General features: G+C 46.0%; 3 protein-coding genes across 7 annotated transcripts in view; 2 read left to right on the top strand and 1 right to left on the bottom strand.

Moving 5' to 3' along the window:
* The window catches only part of LOC133378962 (zinc finger protein 235-like), a 10,108-nt gene extending 8,889 nt beyond the window's left edge, over positions 1–1,219 (top strand). The window contains exon 5 of the mRNA XM_061613574.1: positions 879–1,219. Within this exon, the coding sequence (XP_061469558.1) occupies positions 879–1,219 (341 nt within the window). The remainder of the gene's footprint in view (positions 1–878) is intronic.
* LOC133381592 (zinc finger protein OZF-like) lies at positions 480–15,938 on the bottom strand. 5 transcript variants are annotated; one of them, XR_009761702.1, is made up of 7 exons: positions 15,900–15,938; positions 12,515–13,029; positions 11,942–12,023; positions 11,167–11,249; positions 10,792–10,918; positions 4,954–9,362; positions 480–4,486 (listed from the first exon to the last, which is right to left on the bottom strand). XR_009761702.1 is itself a non-coding variant. In XM_061620911.1 (6 exons), exons 2-6 carry the CDS (start codon positions 12,929–12,931, stop codon positions 8,146–8,148), a joined length of 1,923 nt encoding a protein of 640 aa, XP_061476895.1. In that variant the 5' UTR covers positions 12,932–13,029; positions 15,900–15,938; the 3' UTR covers positions 480–8,145. The 5 variants fall into 5 exon arrangements, 4 of the variants coding, with proteins under 4 accessions (XP_061476895.1, XP_061476893.1, XP_061476894.1 ...); XM_061620911.1 differs by having other exon boundaries at positions 480–9,359; XM_061620909.1 differs by having other exon boundaries at positions 480–9,362.
* Positions 2,139–3,590, top strand: LOC133381616 (uncharacterized). Its single transcript, XM_061620962.1, has 2 exons — positions 2,139–2,587; positions 3,121–3,590. Exons 1-2 carry the CDS (start codon positions 2,139–2,141, stop codon positions 3,527–3,529), a joined length of 858 nt encoding a protein of 285 aa, XP_061476946.1. The 3' UTR covers positions 3,530–3,590.
* Positions 15,939–16,422: the final 484 nt, after the last annotated feature.

Consider the following 16,422-nt stretch of genomic DNA (forward strand, 5'->3'; position numbering starts at 1 on the left):
ACCCTTCCTGGCTACTTTGCACCATTTGAAATGCTTAAAACTTTTTTGCTTCTGCAGGGGAAAATGTTTCCTTGGGCGCGTGTGAGCACTGATGCTTGCTAGCTGAGAGAGTGAGGGGGGTTGCATTTGGTTTGGCTCGTGAAGCTATGAGTGGTGACCCCCCTCCCCTCCTCCCTTGGGCAAGCAAGCCCCACAGGTGCCTTAGTTGCTGGCAGGGGAAGTTTATTCCATGTAGTTCCTTCCTTCCAAAGCAAACCCATTTCAAACCATCCATGCCCCCCCCCCACTATAGGCAATTTTGTAATAGTGCATAGAGGCTTGTGCAGAATTAATTATCATTATTATTAATAATATTTTTAAAATAATGTTTATTAAGGAAAAGAAAATTACAAAGTAGTACTAATAAAAATAAAAGGGAAAGAGAAAAAATGCTTTACACCATTCAGCTTTATTACTAATTTATTACATACATCATTCAGCTTTACTAGTCAAAAGTATTTTTGCCTACATTTTATACCTCCTCCTTGGTGGAATGCTTCTCATACAGAATTAATTTGAAATGCTGCATATTTGTTATCATAATCATCATCTTCAAATCCTACCTCATTGTACATGGCTCTCCTCCCTCTTCATTTTATTCTCACAACAACCCTGTGAGGTAGTAAATTAGGCTGAGCAACTGGCTCAGGCAGGGTTATTCGGTGAGCAAAAATTATGCAAAGAGGATCTCTTTTAATTGTGCTATCAGCTTGCTTACTTCCACTCTGACTGGGGGAATCTTGCAGTATGGGGAAGAGATGGGGGCACACTTCACATGGCATCACAGCTGAAGCTCACCCACATAGGAGCATTATCTAAATCTCTCTTACTTATTACAGACAAGCCTCTTGCTGTTGCTGCGGAGAGCAACAGCCAGTTGCAGCCACTTGAGTCACATCTTGTTGATACTGAGGAGGTGAAACTGGAAAGTGAAGTTCACAAAGGAGGCTCTGTGGATGAGGAAGACAACATGAAGCAGTGCCAGTTGCCGACAGCCACATCTGCAGAACAGCAAGTACCATGGTTTGACTTTGAGAAAGCTTGTGCATTTGTGAGCCAGAGTGGGAGGTGTGTGATGCAGTTACTGCCTTTCAAGGATCAAAACTCTGAGATCAGCTGTTTCCTCCTCATCCAATGTGAAGAAACATTTCGAGGTGACCCTTTGTCATGCTGGTCCTGAAAGAGTGTCCATTGTCTATGCTTAAATTGTGAAGTGCCTCTTCCATTTTTTCTTGGATTCATGCTTTGTTCATCTTCTTCCTCAGAGGGTACACCCTGAGAAGCTGAAAGCAATTGAAGACGCAATAAAGACAAGTAGATGTGGCTATTCTGAACCAATGCATGGCACCCCTCCTTCTATAGTGCTGAAACTGCAGCAGACAACCCTTGAGAGGTGGGGATCTGGCAGGGAGGCTGTCACCCAGGGCAATCTCGACAGGAAAATCATTGATTTCATTGTAGAGGAGACATTACCACTTCAGACTGGACAAACCATCATTCATTAGTCTGGTTCGCATTGGACTCCCCAAAGATCTCACCATCATATGTGCCAAGACTCTGAGAGACAGAATTGAGAAGAGAGCATGCCACATGAGAGAAACTCTTGCAAACCGAATGGGTGCTGTGGCATATATAGCAACCACTGCAGATTGTTGGACCAATGGCAAGAAGAGTTACTGTGGGGTAACAGCCCACTGGATCAACCCAACTACCCTGAAACGTGAGGTCAGGGCCTTGGTTTGTAAGCGTCTGAAGGGGCGCCATACATACGATGTCCTTTCAAAAGCTCTGCATGATGTGCATGTGCAGTACAGGATTCACAACAAAGTTATGTGCACTACTACAGACAATGGCTCCAACTTTGTGAAAGCGCTCAAAGTTTTCATGGCCAAAGAACCAGCGGAAGCTGTAAGACACCAGTGCAAATGACGATGATGGTGATAACCAGGAGGAGGCTGAGGTGGAGTTTGTGCCTATCTGTGAGATCCTGGACACAGGACCTGAGGCAGAGGAAAAAGCTGCAGAGTCAGGAGATTTTGTTTTACCACCACACCAGAGATGTGCTAGCCACACCCGCCAACCTGGTGGCAACATAAGACATGGAGGTCATGCTTTCTGACTCCTCCAAAAGTAGTCTTCTTGGTTCTTTCAAGAAACACTTTCGCTCTTTGATGGGAAAGTGCAGCAAGTTGTGGTCCAAGCAGAACCAGTCAGCACAGATTGCTGAGTATATCCATGCGCAATGTGGTGTGTATCTGAAGGTACCGAATAAGACCAGGTGGAATTCCCCCTTTGATGCGTTGAAGCAACTACATAAGCTCCTGTCAACTATGCCACTAAAAATGAAGGCCATAATGGGCCGCTGCTCCTTGTCTAGGATCACAGCTGCTGAGACTGTAGGGCTGCAGGAGTATGCAGAGGTTATGGGGCCACTAGCCCAGTCCCTAGACATCCTGCAACTGGAGAATGGCATGTTCATGGGGTATTTGCCACCAATGCTCTACAATCTGGACTGCAAGTTAGAAGGGCTGGAAAACAAACCTGTGAGGTACACATACTGTTTTCAGCTGCTGAGAGGTGTCCGTGAAGCCCTAAGAAAGTGGTTTGCAGCTATCTGGGAGGACAAGAGGCTGGCAGCCTGCCTACACCCTAGCTTCAAACTAGTGGCTAGAGTCGTGCCAGGCAACCACCCCTACAAACAAGTATGCTGCTGGAAGGGCAGGATATAAATCAAATAATAAATAAACAAGTAAGAACATTAGGGAAGCCCTTTGGGTGGGTTACTCCAAGGGAAATGTCTCAAGTGAGGCATCAGAGGGCTTAAGGTGGTAGCAGGGGCTGGGTCTTTTCTTCCTGGGGCTCCTCATCACAACCTTGGGTGCTGCAGGTAATCCTTAAGGGCCTGCTGTGCTGCCCCATGAGCGTGGTGACGAGGCCATCTTCTTGCCTTCCATGCCATCATCCACAGGCTCAGGCTGACAGTTGGACCCTGAACCAGGGGGCATGACAAGCATCAGGAAATGAAGAGCAGATGATGGTTTCCTAACATATACGTGTTAACATATCCTCTCTCTTTCTTAGGTACACAATGGAAGCCTTGCTGAAAGCTGAAATAAAGATGGGTGCACTTAATGAGGACGGTGATCAGTCTTCAGACAAAGACCAGGAAGGAGATGACTTGGAAAATGACTTCTTTAACATTCAGCCCCAGGGCAAGACGTCAACAGTGGACACTGATGAGGAGGAATTGTTGAGGTACCTGAGGTCTCCCAGCAGGGAACTGTCATCACTCCATGGCTTTCCACGTGTGCTGCTGTGCTTTTTGCAGCACAACACAGGCATGCCTTCAAGCGCCACAGTAGAATGCCTGTTCAGTACTGATGGCAATGTAATGAATGCAAAAAGACATTCCTTGTCTGATGTGTTCTTTGAGCATCTTGTTCTTTTGAGACATAAGAAATGTATTGTAAAAGCAGCATTTCAAGTGTAAAATTTGATTTCAAGTGAATTATATGCGTGTAGGGGGTATCGTCATTGCTGGGTGGGGAGGATGTGAGATTCTGCTATGCCATTCTGTTAATCTTATGGATTAAAAAAAATTATTCTACTATCCTGTGTGTGTTTATTTTTAATGTTGTTTTAGGCTACTTAGATGTGCAGCAGCCGAGGCCAGCACCTAGTAGGCAATTTTTTAAAGAAAGGAACTTAAATCTAATTGTAGTGATTACTTTTGAGTAACAGTAATCAGTTACCTTCAGAGCAATTGTAATTGTAACAGTAATTACTACTTTTTGGCCATGCAACAGTAATTGTAATTTATTACTTTTTAGAAGTAATCTTCCAAGCTCCCCTATGAAGAAAGGTTGCAGCATTTGGGGGTTTTTAGTTTACAGAAAAGGCGGGTCAGAGGAGACATGATAGAAGTGTATAAAATTATGCATGGCATTGAGAAAGTGGATAGAGAAAAGTTTTTCTCCCTCTCTCATAATACTAAAACTCGTGGACATTTAAAGAAGCTGAATGTTGGAAGATTCAGGACAGACAAAAGGAAGTACTTCTTTACTCAGCGCATAGTTAAACTATGGAATTTGCTCCCACAAGATGCAGTAATGGCCACCAGCTTGGATGGCTTTAAAAGAAGATTAGACAAATTCAAGGAGGACAGGGCTATCAATGGCTACTAGCCATGATGGCTGTGCTCTGCCACCCTAGTCAGAGGCAGCATGGTTCTGAAAACCAGTTGCTGGAAGCCTCAGGAGGGAAGTGTTCTTGCACTCGGGTCCTGCTTGCGGGCTTCCCCCAGGCACCTGGTTGGCCACTGTGAGAACAGGATGCTGGACTAGATGGGCCACTGGCCTGATCCAGCAGGCTCTTCTTATGTTCTTACTGTGTTGAGGGGAATCGGAGCCCAAGAACCTCTGGAGGGCTGAAGATACCTCAGTCAACCCTAAAACGAAACAAGCAACAGGAACAGAAAAGTTTTTAGCAAACGTGGAAAACTGTACAGGGATAATGGACTGCCTAAGTCGATCCCGACTTCTGGCGACCGCTTCTTCATGGTAAGCGGTATTCAGAGGGGGCTTACCATTGCCTCCCTCTGAGGCTGAGAGCCAGTGACTGGCCCAAGGTCAAAGGGCAGGGAGTTCCACAGTTCCTCTCCTCTTTGACCCTCTGGCCAAGTGAAAAGGGGCAGACTCCTGACATCAGGTGCTTGTTAAAGACGGCCCAGAAACGCTAGAAGCAGCCCCAGAGAGCAGGAGATGGTTCCGCTCACTCAGTAGCGCTAACGACCAGGGGCGGGGTGGATCCTGCAACCTCCCCAAGGCAACCCAGGAAAAGCAGAGGGGGGTTCCGGGTGGGGGGGGAAATGAAGGCGTCTCACTTTTCCTTTTTCAAAAACACTAAGTTCCTCACCTGCATGTCCTCAGCATACTGGTGGCACTCTTCGGATGACAGCTCCCAACAGTTTCATATAGATGTTAAATCGCATAGGAGGGCTAGTAAACTGGGTCTGAATCCTCGTATGATGGAAGCCCCTGTGGGTTGCTCCTGAGCCTGGATGACAGCTCCCAGCAGATTAATATAGATGTTAAACAGCATAGGAGGGTGTCAGGGATTCTTCTGGGTCCCTCAATTTCCCTTCACGTAAAACAGGCTTCTGCAACCCTTTTGCTGCCACTAATTCACATGGAATGCTTCTTTAAACCCTCCTTGCAGAGTTTACGGATGGCTTTAGGCGTGAGATGTCACCACCACTGAGAATTAGTATAAATCTTGAAGTATGTTTTATTAAAGGGACATTATTTACAAAAGAGAATAGGGTTGCTTATTTGGGGACTTTATAGGTGCTTGCTGGCTCCAGAGACACCGTTATGGCCACCAGCCTTAGGCACTTAGGCTGTCTCTTCAGGCCAGTTTCCCTAAGCTGCCACCCTAGCCAATGACTCCCACAACCCAGTCCAGCTACTGGAGCCAATCGGACTCTGTGCCCCAAAGCTCCTCAGGTTGCCCTCCTGGCTGTGGGGCAGTTTGGCCAGTGTTATGCGTCCCCCTTGTGTCCCTTCCCTCCAGCAAGACCTTTCTTCAGGGTGGCCCCTCAGACTAACTCTCTCACTGGCCTCCTTCTGATCTGCACCAGGCAGAGCGCTTAATAGTACACAGGGTGTGTCTATGTCTATATCTACATCTACAGTAGGGCGCCACTTTTTGGCGTTCCGCTAACACGGCCCCACTCATACGGTGCTTGTTCCGCTTTTACGGAGTTTTTCGGGCATCAAGCGCCATTTTATAGACGGAGTTCCGCTTTTTGGAGGGTTCCGCTTTTTGGCGGGGGTCTGGAACGTAACCCGCCGTATGAGTGGGGCCCTACTGTATATCTATGCAGGGCTCAGTTCTTCCCTCTGCTACTCTCGTCAACCAACTCCTCACTCTGACTATCACCAAGCCCAACTGCCCTCTCCAACTGCTAACTCCTGATGGACAGTTAACTCCCTACTGCCTGGAAGGAAGAATTTAGCTTTTCCCAGCCCAGCCTACTAGAATCTTCAAACGATCTCCTCTCGGAACCAGTCGCCAAGCAACCACAGCCAAGCAGGCTTGCAGCAATGTACCAAAACAAGGCCTCATGGCAGTCACAGAGATCATGTAACATTTTTAAACACAAACACATACTGTACACAGCATTTCTCCACAGAGAGCTAATGAACTGAGTCTGAATACCCCTGTGGGTCGCCCCTGTGGGTATGACGGATGCCCCTGTGCGTTGCTCCCGAGTCCAGATAATTGGTCAATTGTCTGCTTGGGATGGGGTCACAGCCCCGCCCCCTCACAGCCATACCCCCTTCTTAAATTATACAACCTTCTAAGATTATAGAATAATCTGGCCAGGCATACTGTTTTCTGCTTCTCTATCACTGTCCTTTCTGCCAGACATATTGCTTGAATTACCGAATTCAGTGCCCACATGTTTATTTCCTGCTGCTAGCAAACTGCTTGATGATGTAGATGGGATGCTATCCTCAAGATTCATTGTCTCTTCTTCTGTAATTACAGTTCTCACTCTCCACAACTTGGCTTGGATTTTTGAAGCAGAAACTAATAAAGGCGTGCTTGCAGTTCACACGCACTGGGGCCTGCGTAACTGACTCAGAAAGCCCTACAGCAATAAGGAAAAAACCCAAACTTTTTTTAAAAAACTTCTAGACGCATAGGCTCCTTCCCATCTTTCTTGGGGGGCTTTTTTGCTACTGGGTCAAGACAAAGTAGGAAAGGACAAGGATACATGTTAGAAGACTGTTAGTGGCCACACACTCCCCTTTCATGCTGATTAGCTCATAGGATGCTGGAGACATAGGGACCCTGCTCCCAAACAAGTAAGGTATCTAAGTCCCCTCCAGACCCTGGCTGACTACACCCCTGTGGTAGGGCTGCAACCATGGCAAACCTATTTGCCATGTTTAGAACTGTTCCCTTGGAGGCCTCATGTACACAGCTAGGCCCCAGGAGTGCATTTCCTTTCGTTTCACTGACCTGCCTTTTGTGTAGGGATGAGCACCAGTGGGCACACTGTGAGTCTCTTGTATGTAAACTACAATTTTAAAAATTATTTAATTTTTGGTTTTTTTGATGGGAAGCCAGTGGAATTAAAAAACCTTATTCTGACATACTTTCCCCACATAAGTCTGGAAATTATGGGGACTGTTCTCAACAGTTCTCTGTGGCACCTTTAAGACTAACCAGTACTGCAATACTAAATATACATATTATGGAGTGATCCTAATGGAATTGAGAGGGGCTTATTTTTGAGTAATGTACGGTTATTGTGCCATGAACCCACACTAGACACTCTGACAGGAATTCTGGATGGTTTAGGTGCTAAGCATGAATAATATTGCAGTGTTAAAGTGTCCTGTTTCTTTGCAAAGGAAGATAGGGGCAGAACCCTTTTCTGCAGCTATAACAAATGAAAAATACATTTTCAAACCCATTCACAACTACTTAACAACACTACTCAACCTACATTATATATATAACACAGTGAGAGCAGGGACCCCTTCCAAAACAAAGTAAGATACTTTTCAGTTTAGTTTGTATTTCTGCGTCTAAAACGCTTAACTGTCCCCAGTAACTTTGTAAGAGAGGAGGATGGGGAGATAAGCAGAATTTGGCCACGCCTCTGTAACATCACTGGCCACATCTCTGTGACCTCCCAGCCGTCCTACCATTTCCAGTGACCACCAGAACCTTTACAGTTTCACCCCACTGTGAATTCTTTGATGGGAAATCTTATACTTCTTCTGCACAAAACTCTTTCCACATTCCTGGTTTGATATGGTTTCTCCCCACTGTGAATTCTTTGATGACTGTGGAAGCTTGTGTTTCTAGTAATGCCATAGGATGAGTAGAAAACCAGAACAACTTGGCCAAACCACAGTGACCTCACTGCATCCAAACAGCACCTCCAGGTCAAGTGGCCACCAACTGCCACCGCAAGAAAGGGTCAAAATCTTAATGGAGATTGTCCTCATTGACCATACATTGGTGACCCCTTAGCAGCCCTGCCAGGTCAGGTAATCACTTGCTGCCAACTTTCTTACGGTTTCTCTCCTAAATGTGAATTCTTTGATGGGAAGTGAGACTTCTCTTGCAGCTGAAATTCTTTCCACATTCCAAGCATTGATGTGGTTTTTCCCCTGTGTGGTTTCTGTGATGTATAGTAAGGCTTATGCTGTGACAGAAGCTCTTTCCGCATTCCAAGCATTTATATGGTTTCTCCCTTGTATGAATTCTTTGATGAGAAGTGAGACTTTCCTTACAGATGAAGCTCTTTCCACAATCCAAGCATTGATATGGTTTCTCCCCTGTATGAATTTTTTGATGAACAGTGAGATGGTCACTCCGACTAAAGCTCTTTCCACATTCCAAGCATTGGTATGGTTTCTCCCCTGTATGAGTTTTTTGATGGGAGGTGAGATTGGCAATCTGACCGAAGCTCTTTCCACAATCCAAGCACTGATATGGTTTTTCCCCTGTATGAATCCTTTGATGGGAGGTGAGACTTGCCTTCCAGCTGAAGCTCTTTCCACATTCCAAGCACTGATATGGTTTCTCCCCTGTATGACTCCTTTGATGTGAAGTGAGCCTTACCTTGGAGATGAAGCTCTTTCCACATTCCAAACAATGATATGGTTTCTCCCCTGTATGAATTCTTTGATGGGAAGTGAGCCTTTCTTTACAGGTGAAGCTCTTTCCACATTCCAAGCAATGATATGGTTTCTCCCCTGTATGGATTCTTTGATGAGAAATGAGATGGTCTCTCCGACTAAAACTCTTTCCACATTCCAAGCACTGGTATGGTTTCTCCCCTGTATGAATTTTTTGATGGGAAGTGAGATTGGCACTTTGTCTGAAGCTCTTTCCACATTCCAAGCATTTATACGGTTTCTCTCCTGTATGAATTCTTTGATGGGAGGTGAAACTTTTCTTCCAGCTGAAGCTCTTTCCACATTCCAAGCACTGATATGGTTTCTCCCCTGTATGAATTCTTAGATGGGAAGTCAGACTTTCTTTGCAGGTGAATATCTTTCCACATTCCCAGCACTGGTATGGTTTCTCCCCTGAATGAATTCTCTGATGGGAAGTGAGATTTTCCTTCCAGCTGAAGGTTTTTCCACATTCCAAGCACTGATAGGGTTCCTTCCCACTGTGAATTCTTTGAAGGGAGCTCTGAGTGAAGCTTTCTCCACATTCCAAATATTCATGTGTCTTCATTGTTTGGATTTTGTTGAAGTCTCTCTTATTCTTGGTTTCGAATCTGTCACCTTCTGCATTGAAGACAAACAATTAAGAACCTCATGAGGAAATGGACCTCCAAATTATTGAACAAGGCTGATTAACAATTGTGATAAAGGAACAACTGAAGGGACTTAGATGGGAGGCAGATCTTACTATAGAGTTAACTGCCTCTGCTGACTGGAATAAACCGAGAGCTGGCATGCTATGCTCTGTTATATATGTGATATGTTATATGTGATATAGACCATGAAGACCTGGGTTAAGCTTCTAGCTCAAGGATGAAGCTCACTGGGTGGTCTTGAGCAAATCATTATCACTCTCAGCCTAGCTGATTTCACAAGGTTGATGTGCAGGTAAACACAACAACCATGTGCACTGGCTTATGAACTGATAGGAGCAATGGAAATATACAAATATGATTTTAAAAAAAGGTTAGGCCCCATTAGTCAGTGGCAGAGATTGTCATTTACAGGGAGAAGGCCTCAAGACCAACCCCTGGCTTCTCCAGCTAAAACAATGCTGATCACATGATGGGTGCTTAGAGCCATCCCTTGGAAGTCTGTTTGCAAGAACCAATCCATTTGAAACTGAGCTCTCAGCACCAATTAGCTGCTTTGGACTGGCAAGGGGCCTTCAAAGGAGCTCAGCAAAACCCTTTCACAATGTCACCTGATTTCATAATGATGTCAGGAGACTGACAGGTGGGTATCCCTGCCCATGTGTCCCAGTTGGCCTACAGCAGTGAGGATCTTCTGTCAGGTTCTATGATTCTACAATGACTCCAGTGTGTATTTAGCACATTGCCCGTGTCCATCTTAGCACATGTGGAATTCCAGGTATCTACCTATAAATCCCAGTGAAGCCATATATCCAAATCTAAATAAATAATGTGTGAGGGGCTGAGGAAGACACCAGGTTTCTAAGTAAAATCAGTAAAGTCAATCTAACTTCGCTAGTTACATGAGTCTTGGATTTCAGAGCATCTGCAGAGTTCCTTGCAGAAGGCTGATTCTGAAAGACAGCATCTTTGGACTCCTGGTCAGATATTTCCAGGAAGGGAAAAGCCTCACATATTTATGGGAATCTGAGACCAGTAAAAGCCCGCCTCTTTTCTGAGATGGATTTTTCTTTGGTCCAATCATGGAGTATGCTCCATCTCTGATGTCAGTGGTCTCTTTGGCCAACCAGGAAAGCTACTGCCACGATCTTAACAACTCTAAAACATACATTTCCAAAGGCCTGCACTATTCAGACCATTGCTTACAAGGGCATAACCTGAGGAAGCACATTCAGAGACAAAACGGTAGATAGCTGTTCATTCCAAGGTTACCTGCAGGGGTGCTACAATCCCATATGCTGTAGGTGGCGCTGTTCAGCCAGATCAGAACATTGGTGTTCTTTGTATTTATAAATAATTGAATTTCACAACAGATATTATTATCCAACATGGAGTCTTACCGAGAGAGGCCACGATCTCACAATTCTCCTCCATGACTTCGTTATACAGAGTTCTCTGGTCAGGATCTAGCAGCGCCCACTCCTCATCCGTGAAATAGATAGCCACATCCTCAAAGGACACCGCACCCTAAAAGAAAAAAGGAAACACTTTCTCCTCAAAGATGGCATACAGGTTGTCTACTGCTAATTGCAATAGTAGATAATATTTTAATAGGGTTGTTTTATTGCATTTTTTAATAATGGGGGTTTATATTTTGATCTTCGTATAACTGGTTTTTATACTTTGTAAAGTACTTGGAAGGCCAACGCAGGTGAGCAGACAGGGGCAACCTGGCTGCTCCCAGTCTGTCTTCCCTCAATGATCCTTCCCCCTACCTGATCCAGTATCACAGCGGCTGCTTTCCCTCCATCAGGAAGAAGAGATGGCTGAGGCAGTCTTGTCTCCAGCATTCTGTTGTCTGTGGGACACAAAGACATGCTTGTTTCAAAGGTTAAGCAATGCATCTCTAAGTACCAATGGACCTTAGAGAAAGTCTTTTATCTGTTGAGTTTTTGTACCCATTTCGTATTCTGTTGTTGTTGTTGTTATGTGCCTTCAAGTCAATTTCGACTTATGGTGACCCTATGAATGAGTGACCTCCAATAGCATCTGTCATGAACCACCCTGTTCACATCTTGTAAGTTCAGGTCTGTGGCTTCCTTTATGGAATCAATCCATCTCTTGTTTGGCCTTCCTCTTTTTCTACTCCCTTCTGTTTTTCCCAGCATTATCGTCTTTTCTAATGAATCTCGTCTCTCATTATATGATAACCTCAGTTTCATCATTTTAGCTTCTCGTATAGTTCTGGTTTAATTTGTTCTAACACCCAATTATTTGTCTTTTTCATGGTCCATGGTATGCGGAAAGCTCTCCTCCAACACCACATTTCAAATGAGTTGTAAAAACACTTTTCTCCTCTTTTGGTTTCTTGGCTACAAATCAAAGTGCCAGCTCTCATGTATAAAGTAGTTAAATGTAAATAAATGCCTTTTTGAGCTGTGGAAAAGGGTGGAGACAAGCATCTACCCATGAAAGAGTAAAGGAGCCCTTGGATTTATTTCAAAATTGACGGAGGGAGACCAAATTGAGATACATCTCATTCATCCTTACCTAGGGGCTTCTGTCTGGTGCCTGATGGAGCATTCTCGGTTTCAAAGAAATCGGTGCTCATTTCTGCAAAGAGATACTTTTCCTGAAACAGTAATGAGGATTCAAAACAAGGAATGGGGAGAAGGATTAGAAAAGGAATGACAGAGTTGGGTTTATATTAATGGCTGCTCAACATTCAAGTTTTTGCTGCTGGAAGACTCTGGAGGGCCTGTCATTGGACCAATGATATAGAAAGGTACGGGAGTTTGTTCTGCTGGAGAAATTGACACAAAACCTGAAGTCAGCAACTGCTACAAAGAAAATGGACCACTGAATGCCTTTTATGTTATGTACATCTAGAGAGGAACATTGGGGTAGGGGGTGGGGGTGTTGTTGTAGCTACTATTGTTTTATTTCAAAATGAAAAGAAAAAAGGGAAAGAAATGAAATAACAGAAGCAAAAACCTAAAGGGTTTTGGACATCCTTTCACAGATATTTTCCAAAAAAGTTGGGCAATTAGTAGATTATTTTGGGGATACCCCTCCCCACATTTTTTTGTCCCTTGGGACTATCCAGATAAAACCCTTTCTCACCTGCTGCTCTGCCTGCTTCTTGTCCTCTGCCTGGCTCAGGAGGAAACCTTCTGCCAGGGCCACCGCCTGGGAACTGGTCTCCGCTCCACATTCCCTCACCCAGCTCTCTATCTCCGCTGGAAGGATAGTCAGGAACTGCTCCAGGATCACCAGGTCCAGGATCTGAGCTTTCGTGTGCCTTTCTGGCTTCAGCCACTGACGGTAAAGGTGGTGGAGTTGGCTACAAACCTCTCGGGGGCCCTCAGCATCCTGGTAGCAAAACTGCCTTAAGAGCTGGCGCTGCGCATCTGAGCTGAGGGTGTCCTCCTCACGCAGGGCCTTCTGCACAGTTCTTCCCCAGAATCCCCCACTGCTCCCAGCCTGGGTAAGTTGGGGGCCTCTTCCTGCTTCAGGTCCAGATGTGTCTTCCTCATCCATCTTACAAAAGCCTCCAACAGGGCTGAAGGAACTCCTTCGTCTTCTCCCAATTTCTGTCTCAAGGCCAAGACCCTCCTAATTTGAGGTGTTACCAAGTCCTGCAAAGCCAAGACATTGTTCTGTTATAGGCATATTACAAAGGACAAGAAAAAGTGTGGATGAGTCTGGCTAGCAACCAAGTCTTCTCCCAGAAGGAAAATCTGGTGAATGCTGATACTCAAATAGAAACCAGGTGCTTTGTTTTGGTGGGTGGGATAATGTTCCTCCTCAAGTGCCATGGGTGAAAGTCTTCAGTCTGATTGAGGGTCAGAAGCTGCAGCAGTTCTCCTACCGGTCTGTCCCTTACCACTCCTTCCCCTCTCCTGAGCCCTCATCCCTTCTTCACCGCAACCTCACAGTTGCAGCCCTCTCTGACCCCCCACCCCCCACTGCTGTCATGTTCTCCTTCAGCCTCACATTAAACTACACTGAAGTTGGGTTAAATAGAGGCTGTCACTTTAATTGGAGAGACCCTAATAGACTCGTTCTCTGACCTGTACACAGTTCCGTTATTTAGAGTATTTTCCCATTATTTACTGTAAAACAAAGTAAAATTTCTTCCCTGCCTCCGAAAACTGCTAGACTGCTTCTCTATGGACTGCCTTCAAGTCGATCCCGACTTATGGCGACCCTATGAATAGGGTTTTCATGGTAAGTGGTATTCAGAGGGGGTTTATCATTGGCTTCCTCCGAGTCTGAGAGGCAGTGACCAGCCCAAGGTCACCCAGTGAGCTTCATGGCTGTGTGAGGATTTGAACCCTGGTCTCCCAGGTCGTAAATGAAGTACAACTGAAGATTCAGTTTCATCGAGATCAACTTTAAATCCTCTTACCATATTGTGTGCACCCCAATCTCCGAGCGGTTGCAAACTTCCAGGGGCTCCTCTGCCCTTAGCCAGGGTTTGGTTTCATTGGAAAGAAAGTCAGTGGAGACTATGGTTTCTTATAGGGTATGTGGCTTTTACTTACACATATTCAAAACCTGAGCATAAGATGGAGGGGTTCTCAGCATGAATAGTCCATCAGATCTTGCTCCCCATTGCCCATAGCTTTGGGGGTATATAGAGGTCAGGCCTCTCTCTGTGTCTTTCCAGTTTTACCCCCAAGACAAGACTGAAAAACACAACCCTCTTTATGACTCCAGGATGGGGTGGGGGAGGAGGAGGGCCTCTCTCCTCAAAAGAATTCCAAAAGCAACAGGATCTCTCATTATTTATTTATTTAATTTATACTTAACTTTATATCCCACCCTTCCTGCCAGAAGGAACCAAGGGCAGCAAAAAAAAAAAAAACACTAATAGCACTTGAAAAGGTCTTCAGTAAAGATATGGTGCTTGTCTAATATTTAAGGGGAGGGGATTCCAAAGGGTGGGTGCCACTACACTCTCTTGGCCTCATCCCTTTGGATGGGGGCTCAATAAGCCCATTAACTCACAGGCTGACTTGGCTAAACTATTAGCTGATGCAAAGGCAACTGATTTGCCCAGTCTAGCGGGTCATAGAATCATAGAGTTGGAAGGGGCCTTGTAGGCCATTGAGTCCAACCCCCTGCTCACAGCAGGAAATCCACAGCTAGAGCATCTCCCGCAGATAGCTGTCCAGCCTCTGCTTGAAGACATCCAGCGAAGGGGATCCCACCACCTCCCTAGGCAGTGGGTTCCATTGCCAAACTGCCCTTACTGTCAAGAAGTTCCTTCTAATGTCCAATCTGAATCTACGCTCCTGCAACTTAAAACCATTAGACCTAGTCCTACCCTCTGGAATTGTAGTGGCTCGCAAGTTGAACATGACCCAGCAGTGTGATGCTGTGGCAAGAAAGGCAAACGCGGTTTTAGGCTGCATAAACAGAGCTATAGTTTCCAGGTCGAGGGAAGTAATAGTCCCACTATATTCTGCATTAGTCAGGCCTCATCTGGAATACTGTGTTCAGTTCTGGGCGCCTCATTTTAAGAAAGATATAGACAAGTTGGAGCGGGTTCAGAAGAGGGCGACGAGGATGATAGACGATATGGAGAACAAGTCTTATGAGGAAAGGTTGAAGGAACTTGGCATGTTCAGTCTGGTGAAGAGAAGGCTGGGGGGTGATATGATTGCACTCTTTAAGTACCTGAAGGGCTGTCACACAGAGGAGGGTACAGATTTGTTCTCTGCTGCACAGGCACACAGTTATAAGCTATAAGGGCCCCGCAGATATCACCCAAACCCACCCCCACAATCCTGTAGCAATATATACGAAAAGGAGCCTCCTGGCTTTGCAGAGAGAAGGAATTAAAGAAGATCCACTACCTGTTTGAGGTGTTGGAGTGGATCCTGGATAGATCAGCTGAACAAAGCCCTGTATGCCTTCTCCCTCCGGCCTTCCTGGGACCCTCCCATCACCTCAACACACAAAATGGGAGCGGGGGTGGTGGAAAGACTCATCAGATTTCAGACGCATCCGCAGATGCACCGCTTGGGAGAGACAAAGGCCACTTTGCCCCCTCCCCCCACGTGAGAAGCCGGGAAGGAAGGGAGGCTTTGCAGGGAGGCTCGTTTTTTTGGGTTCCTTCCCCACCCCCTCCCCAATTCCCTCCTTCTCTAGGAACCCAGTTAAGTTCATTTTAACCTTTAGGGCCCAGAGGAATTTTAAAAAAATACTTTGTGCATGCTCTAGTTCCACTGAGATCCATGGGAGTTTGAAAACAACAAAAAGTGCCCTGTGCCACATGAAAGAGTAGAAGATGGATGGCGGCGGAAGCCTTCGGGGGCTGAAGCCCCCGTCCCCAGATGCATGGCATGTTGAGGTGGAGCCCGGGTGCCCCCCTTTGCATTGGGCTGCATGGAGAAACCCTCTGATTCTGAAACGCCACTTCGGAAGATTTTCTGCCCCTGTCCCCTTCCCCCCCTAACCCCCCCCCCCACAACTCTAGCGTGGCCCCAATTTCTCCTACCTTTTCAACTCCTTGCTTTCTCTGTCTCCTGGCCAAGAGAGGAGACAAGCGACTCCACACTTCAGGTTCCCGTTTGTCTGCTATCATGTGCGGGGCAGAAACGACAAGTGCAATGAGGGGAAGGGCTGCTCTCCCTCGACGCCTCTTTGGGCTCCGCCCCGTGTGGTTTTTCTGCATCGCTGTCGTCTGTATCCACCCCCCTTCCCCACTTGTATGGCCAAGTTCGTTTGGGAATCTGAAGTGTAAAGCAGGCCGGGAGGCCAAAACTCCCAACTCTGTGTGTGCAATGCAATGCTTTGATTGAGAAGCAGAGAGGGAGAAGGCGGTGCTCCTTCTGTTCAGCAAGCTAAGAGTTAAAATGAAGGCCAGTAGATTCCTAGAGCGAAAGGGAATTTGGGGGTGGAAGAGGGAGGAGTCCTCCAGAGCAAAAGCGCCTCCTCCCTGACTTCTCTCCCACTGTTCCATTGGTGGCCCCTTCTGGGATCTGGTGAGTCTCTCTCTCCTTCCCCCCCCCTCCATTTTT

This window comes from Rhineura floridana, chromosome 3 (genome assembly GCF_030035675.1).
Source record: "Rhineura floridana isolate rRhiFlo1 chromosome 3, rRhiFlo1.hap2, whole genome shotgun sequence".
In the NCBI taxonomy this organism is placed as follows: Eukaryota; Metazoa; Chordata; class Lepidosauria; order Squamata; family Rhineuridae; genus Rhineura; species Rhineura floridana.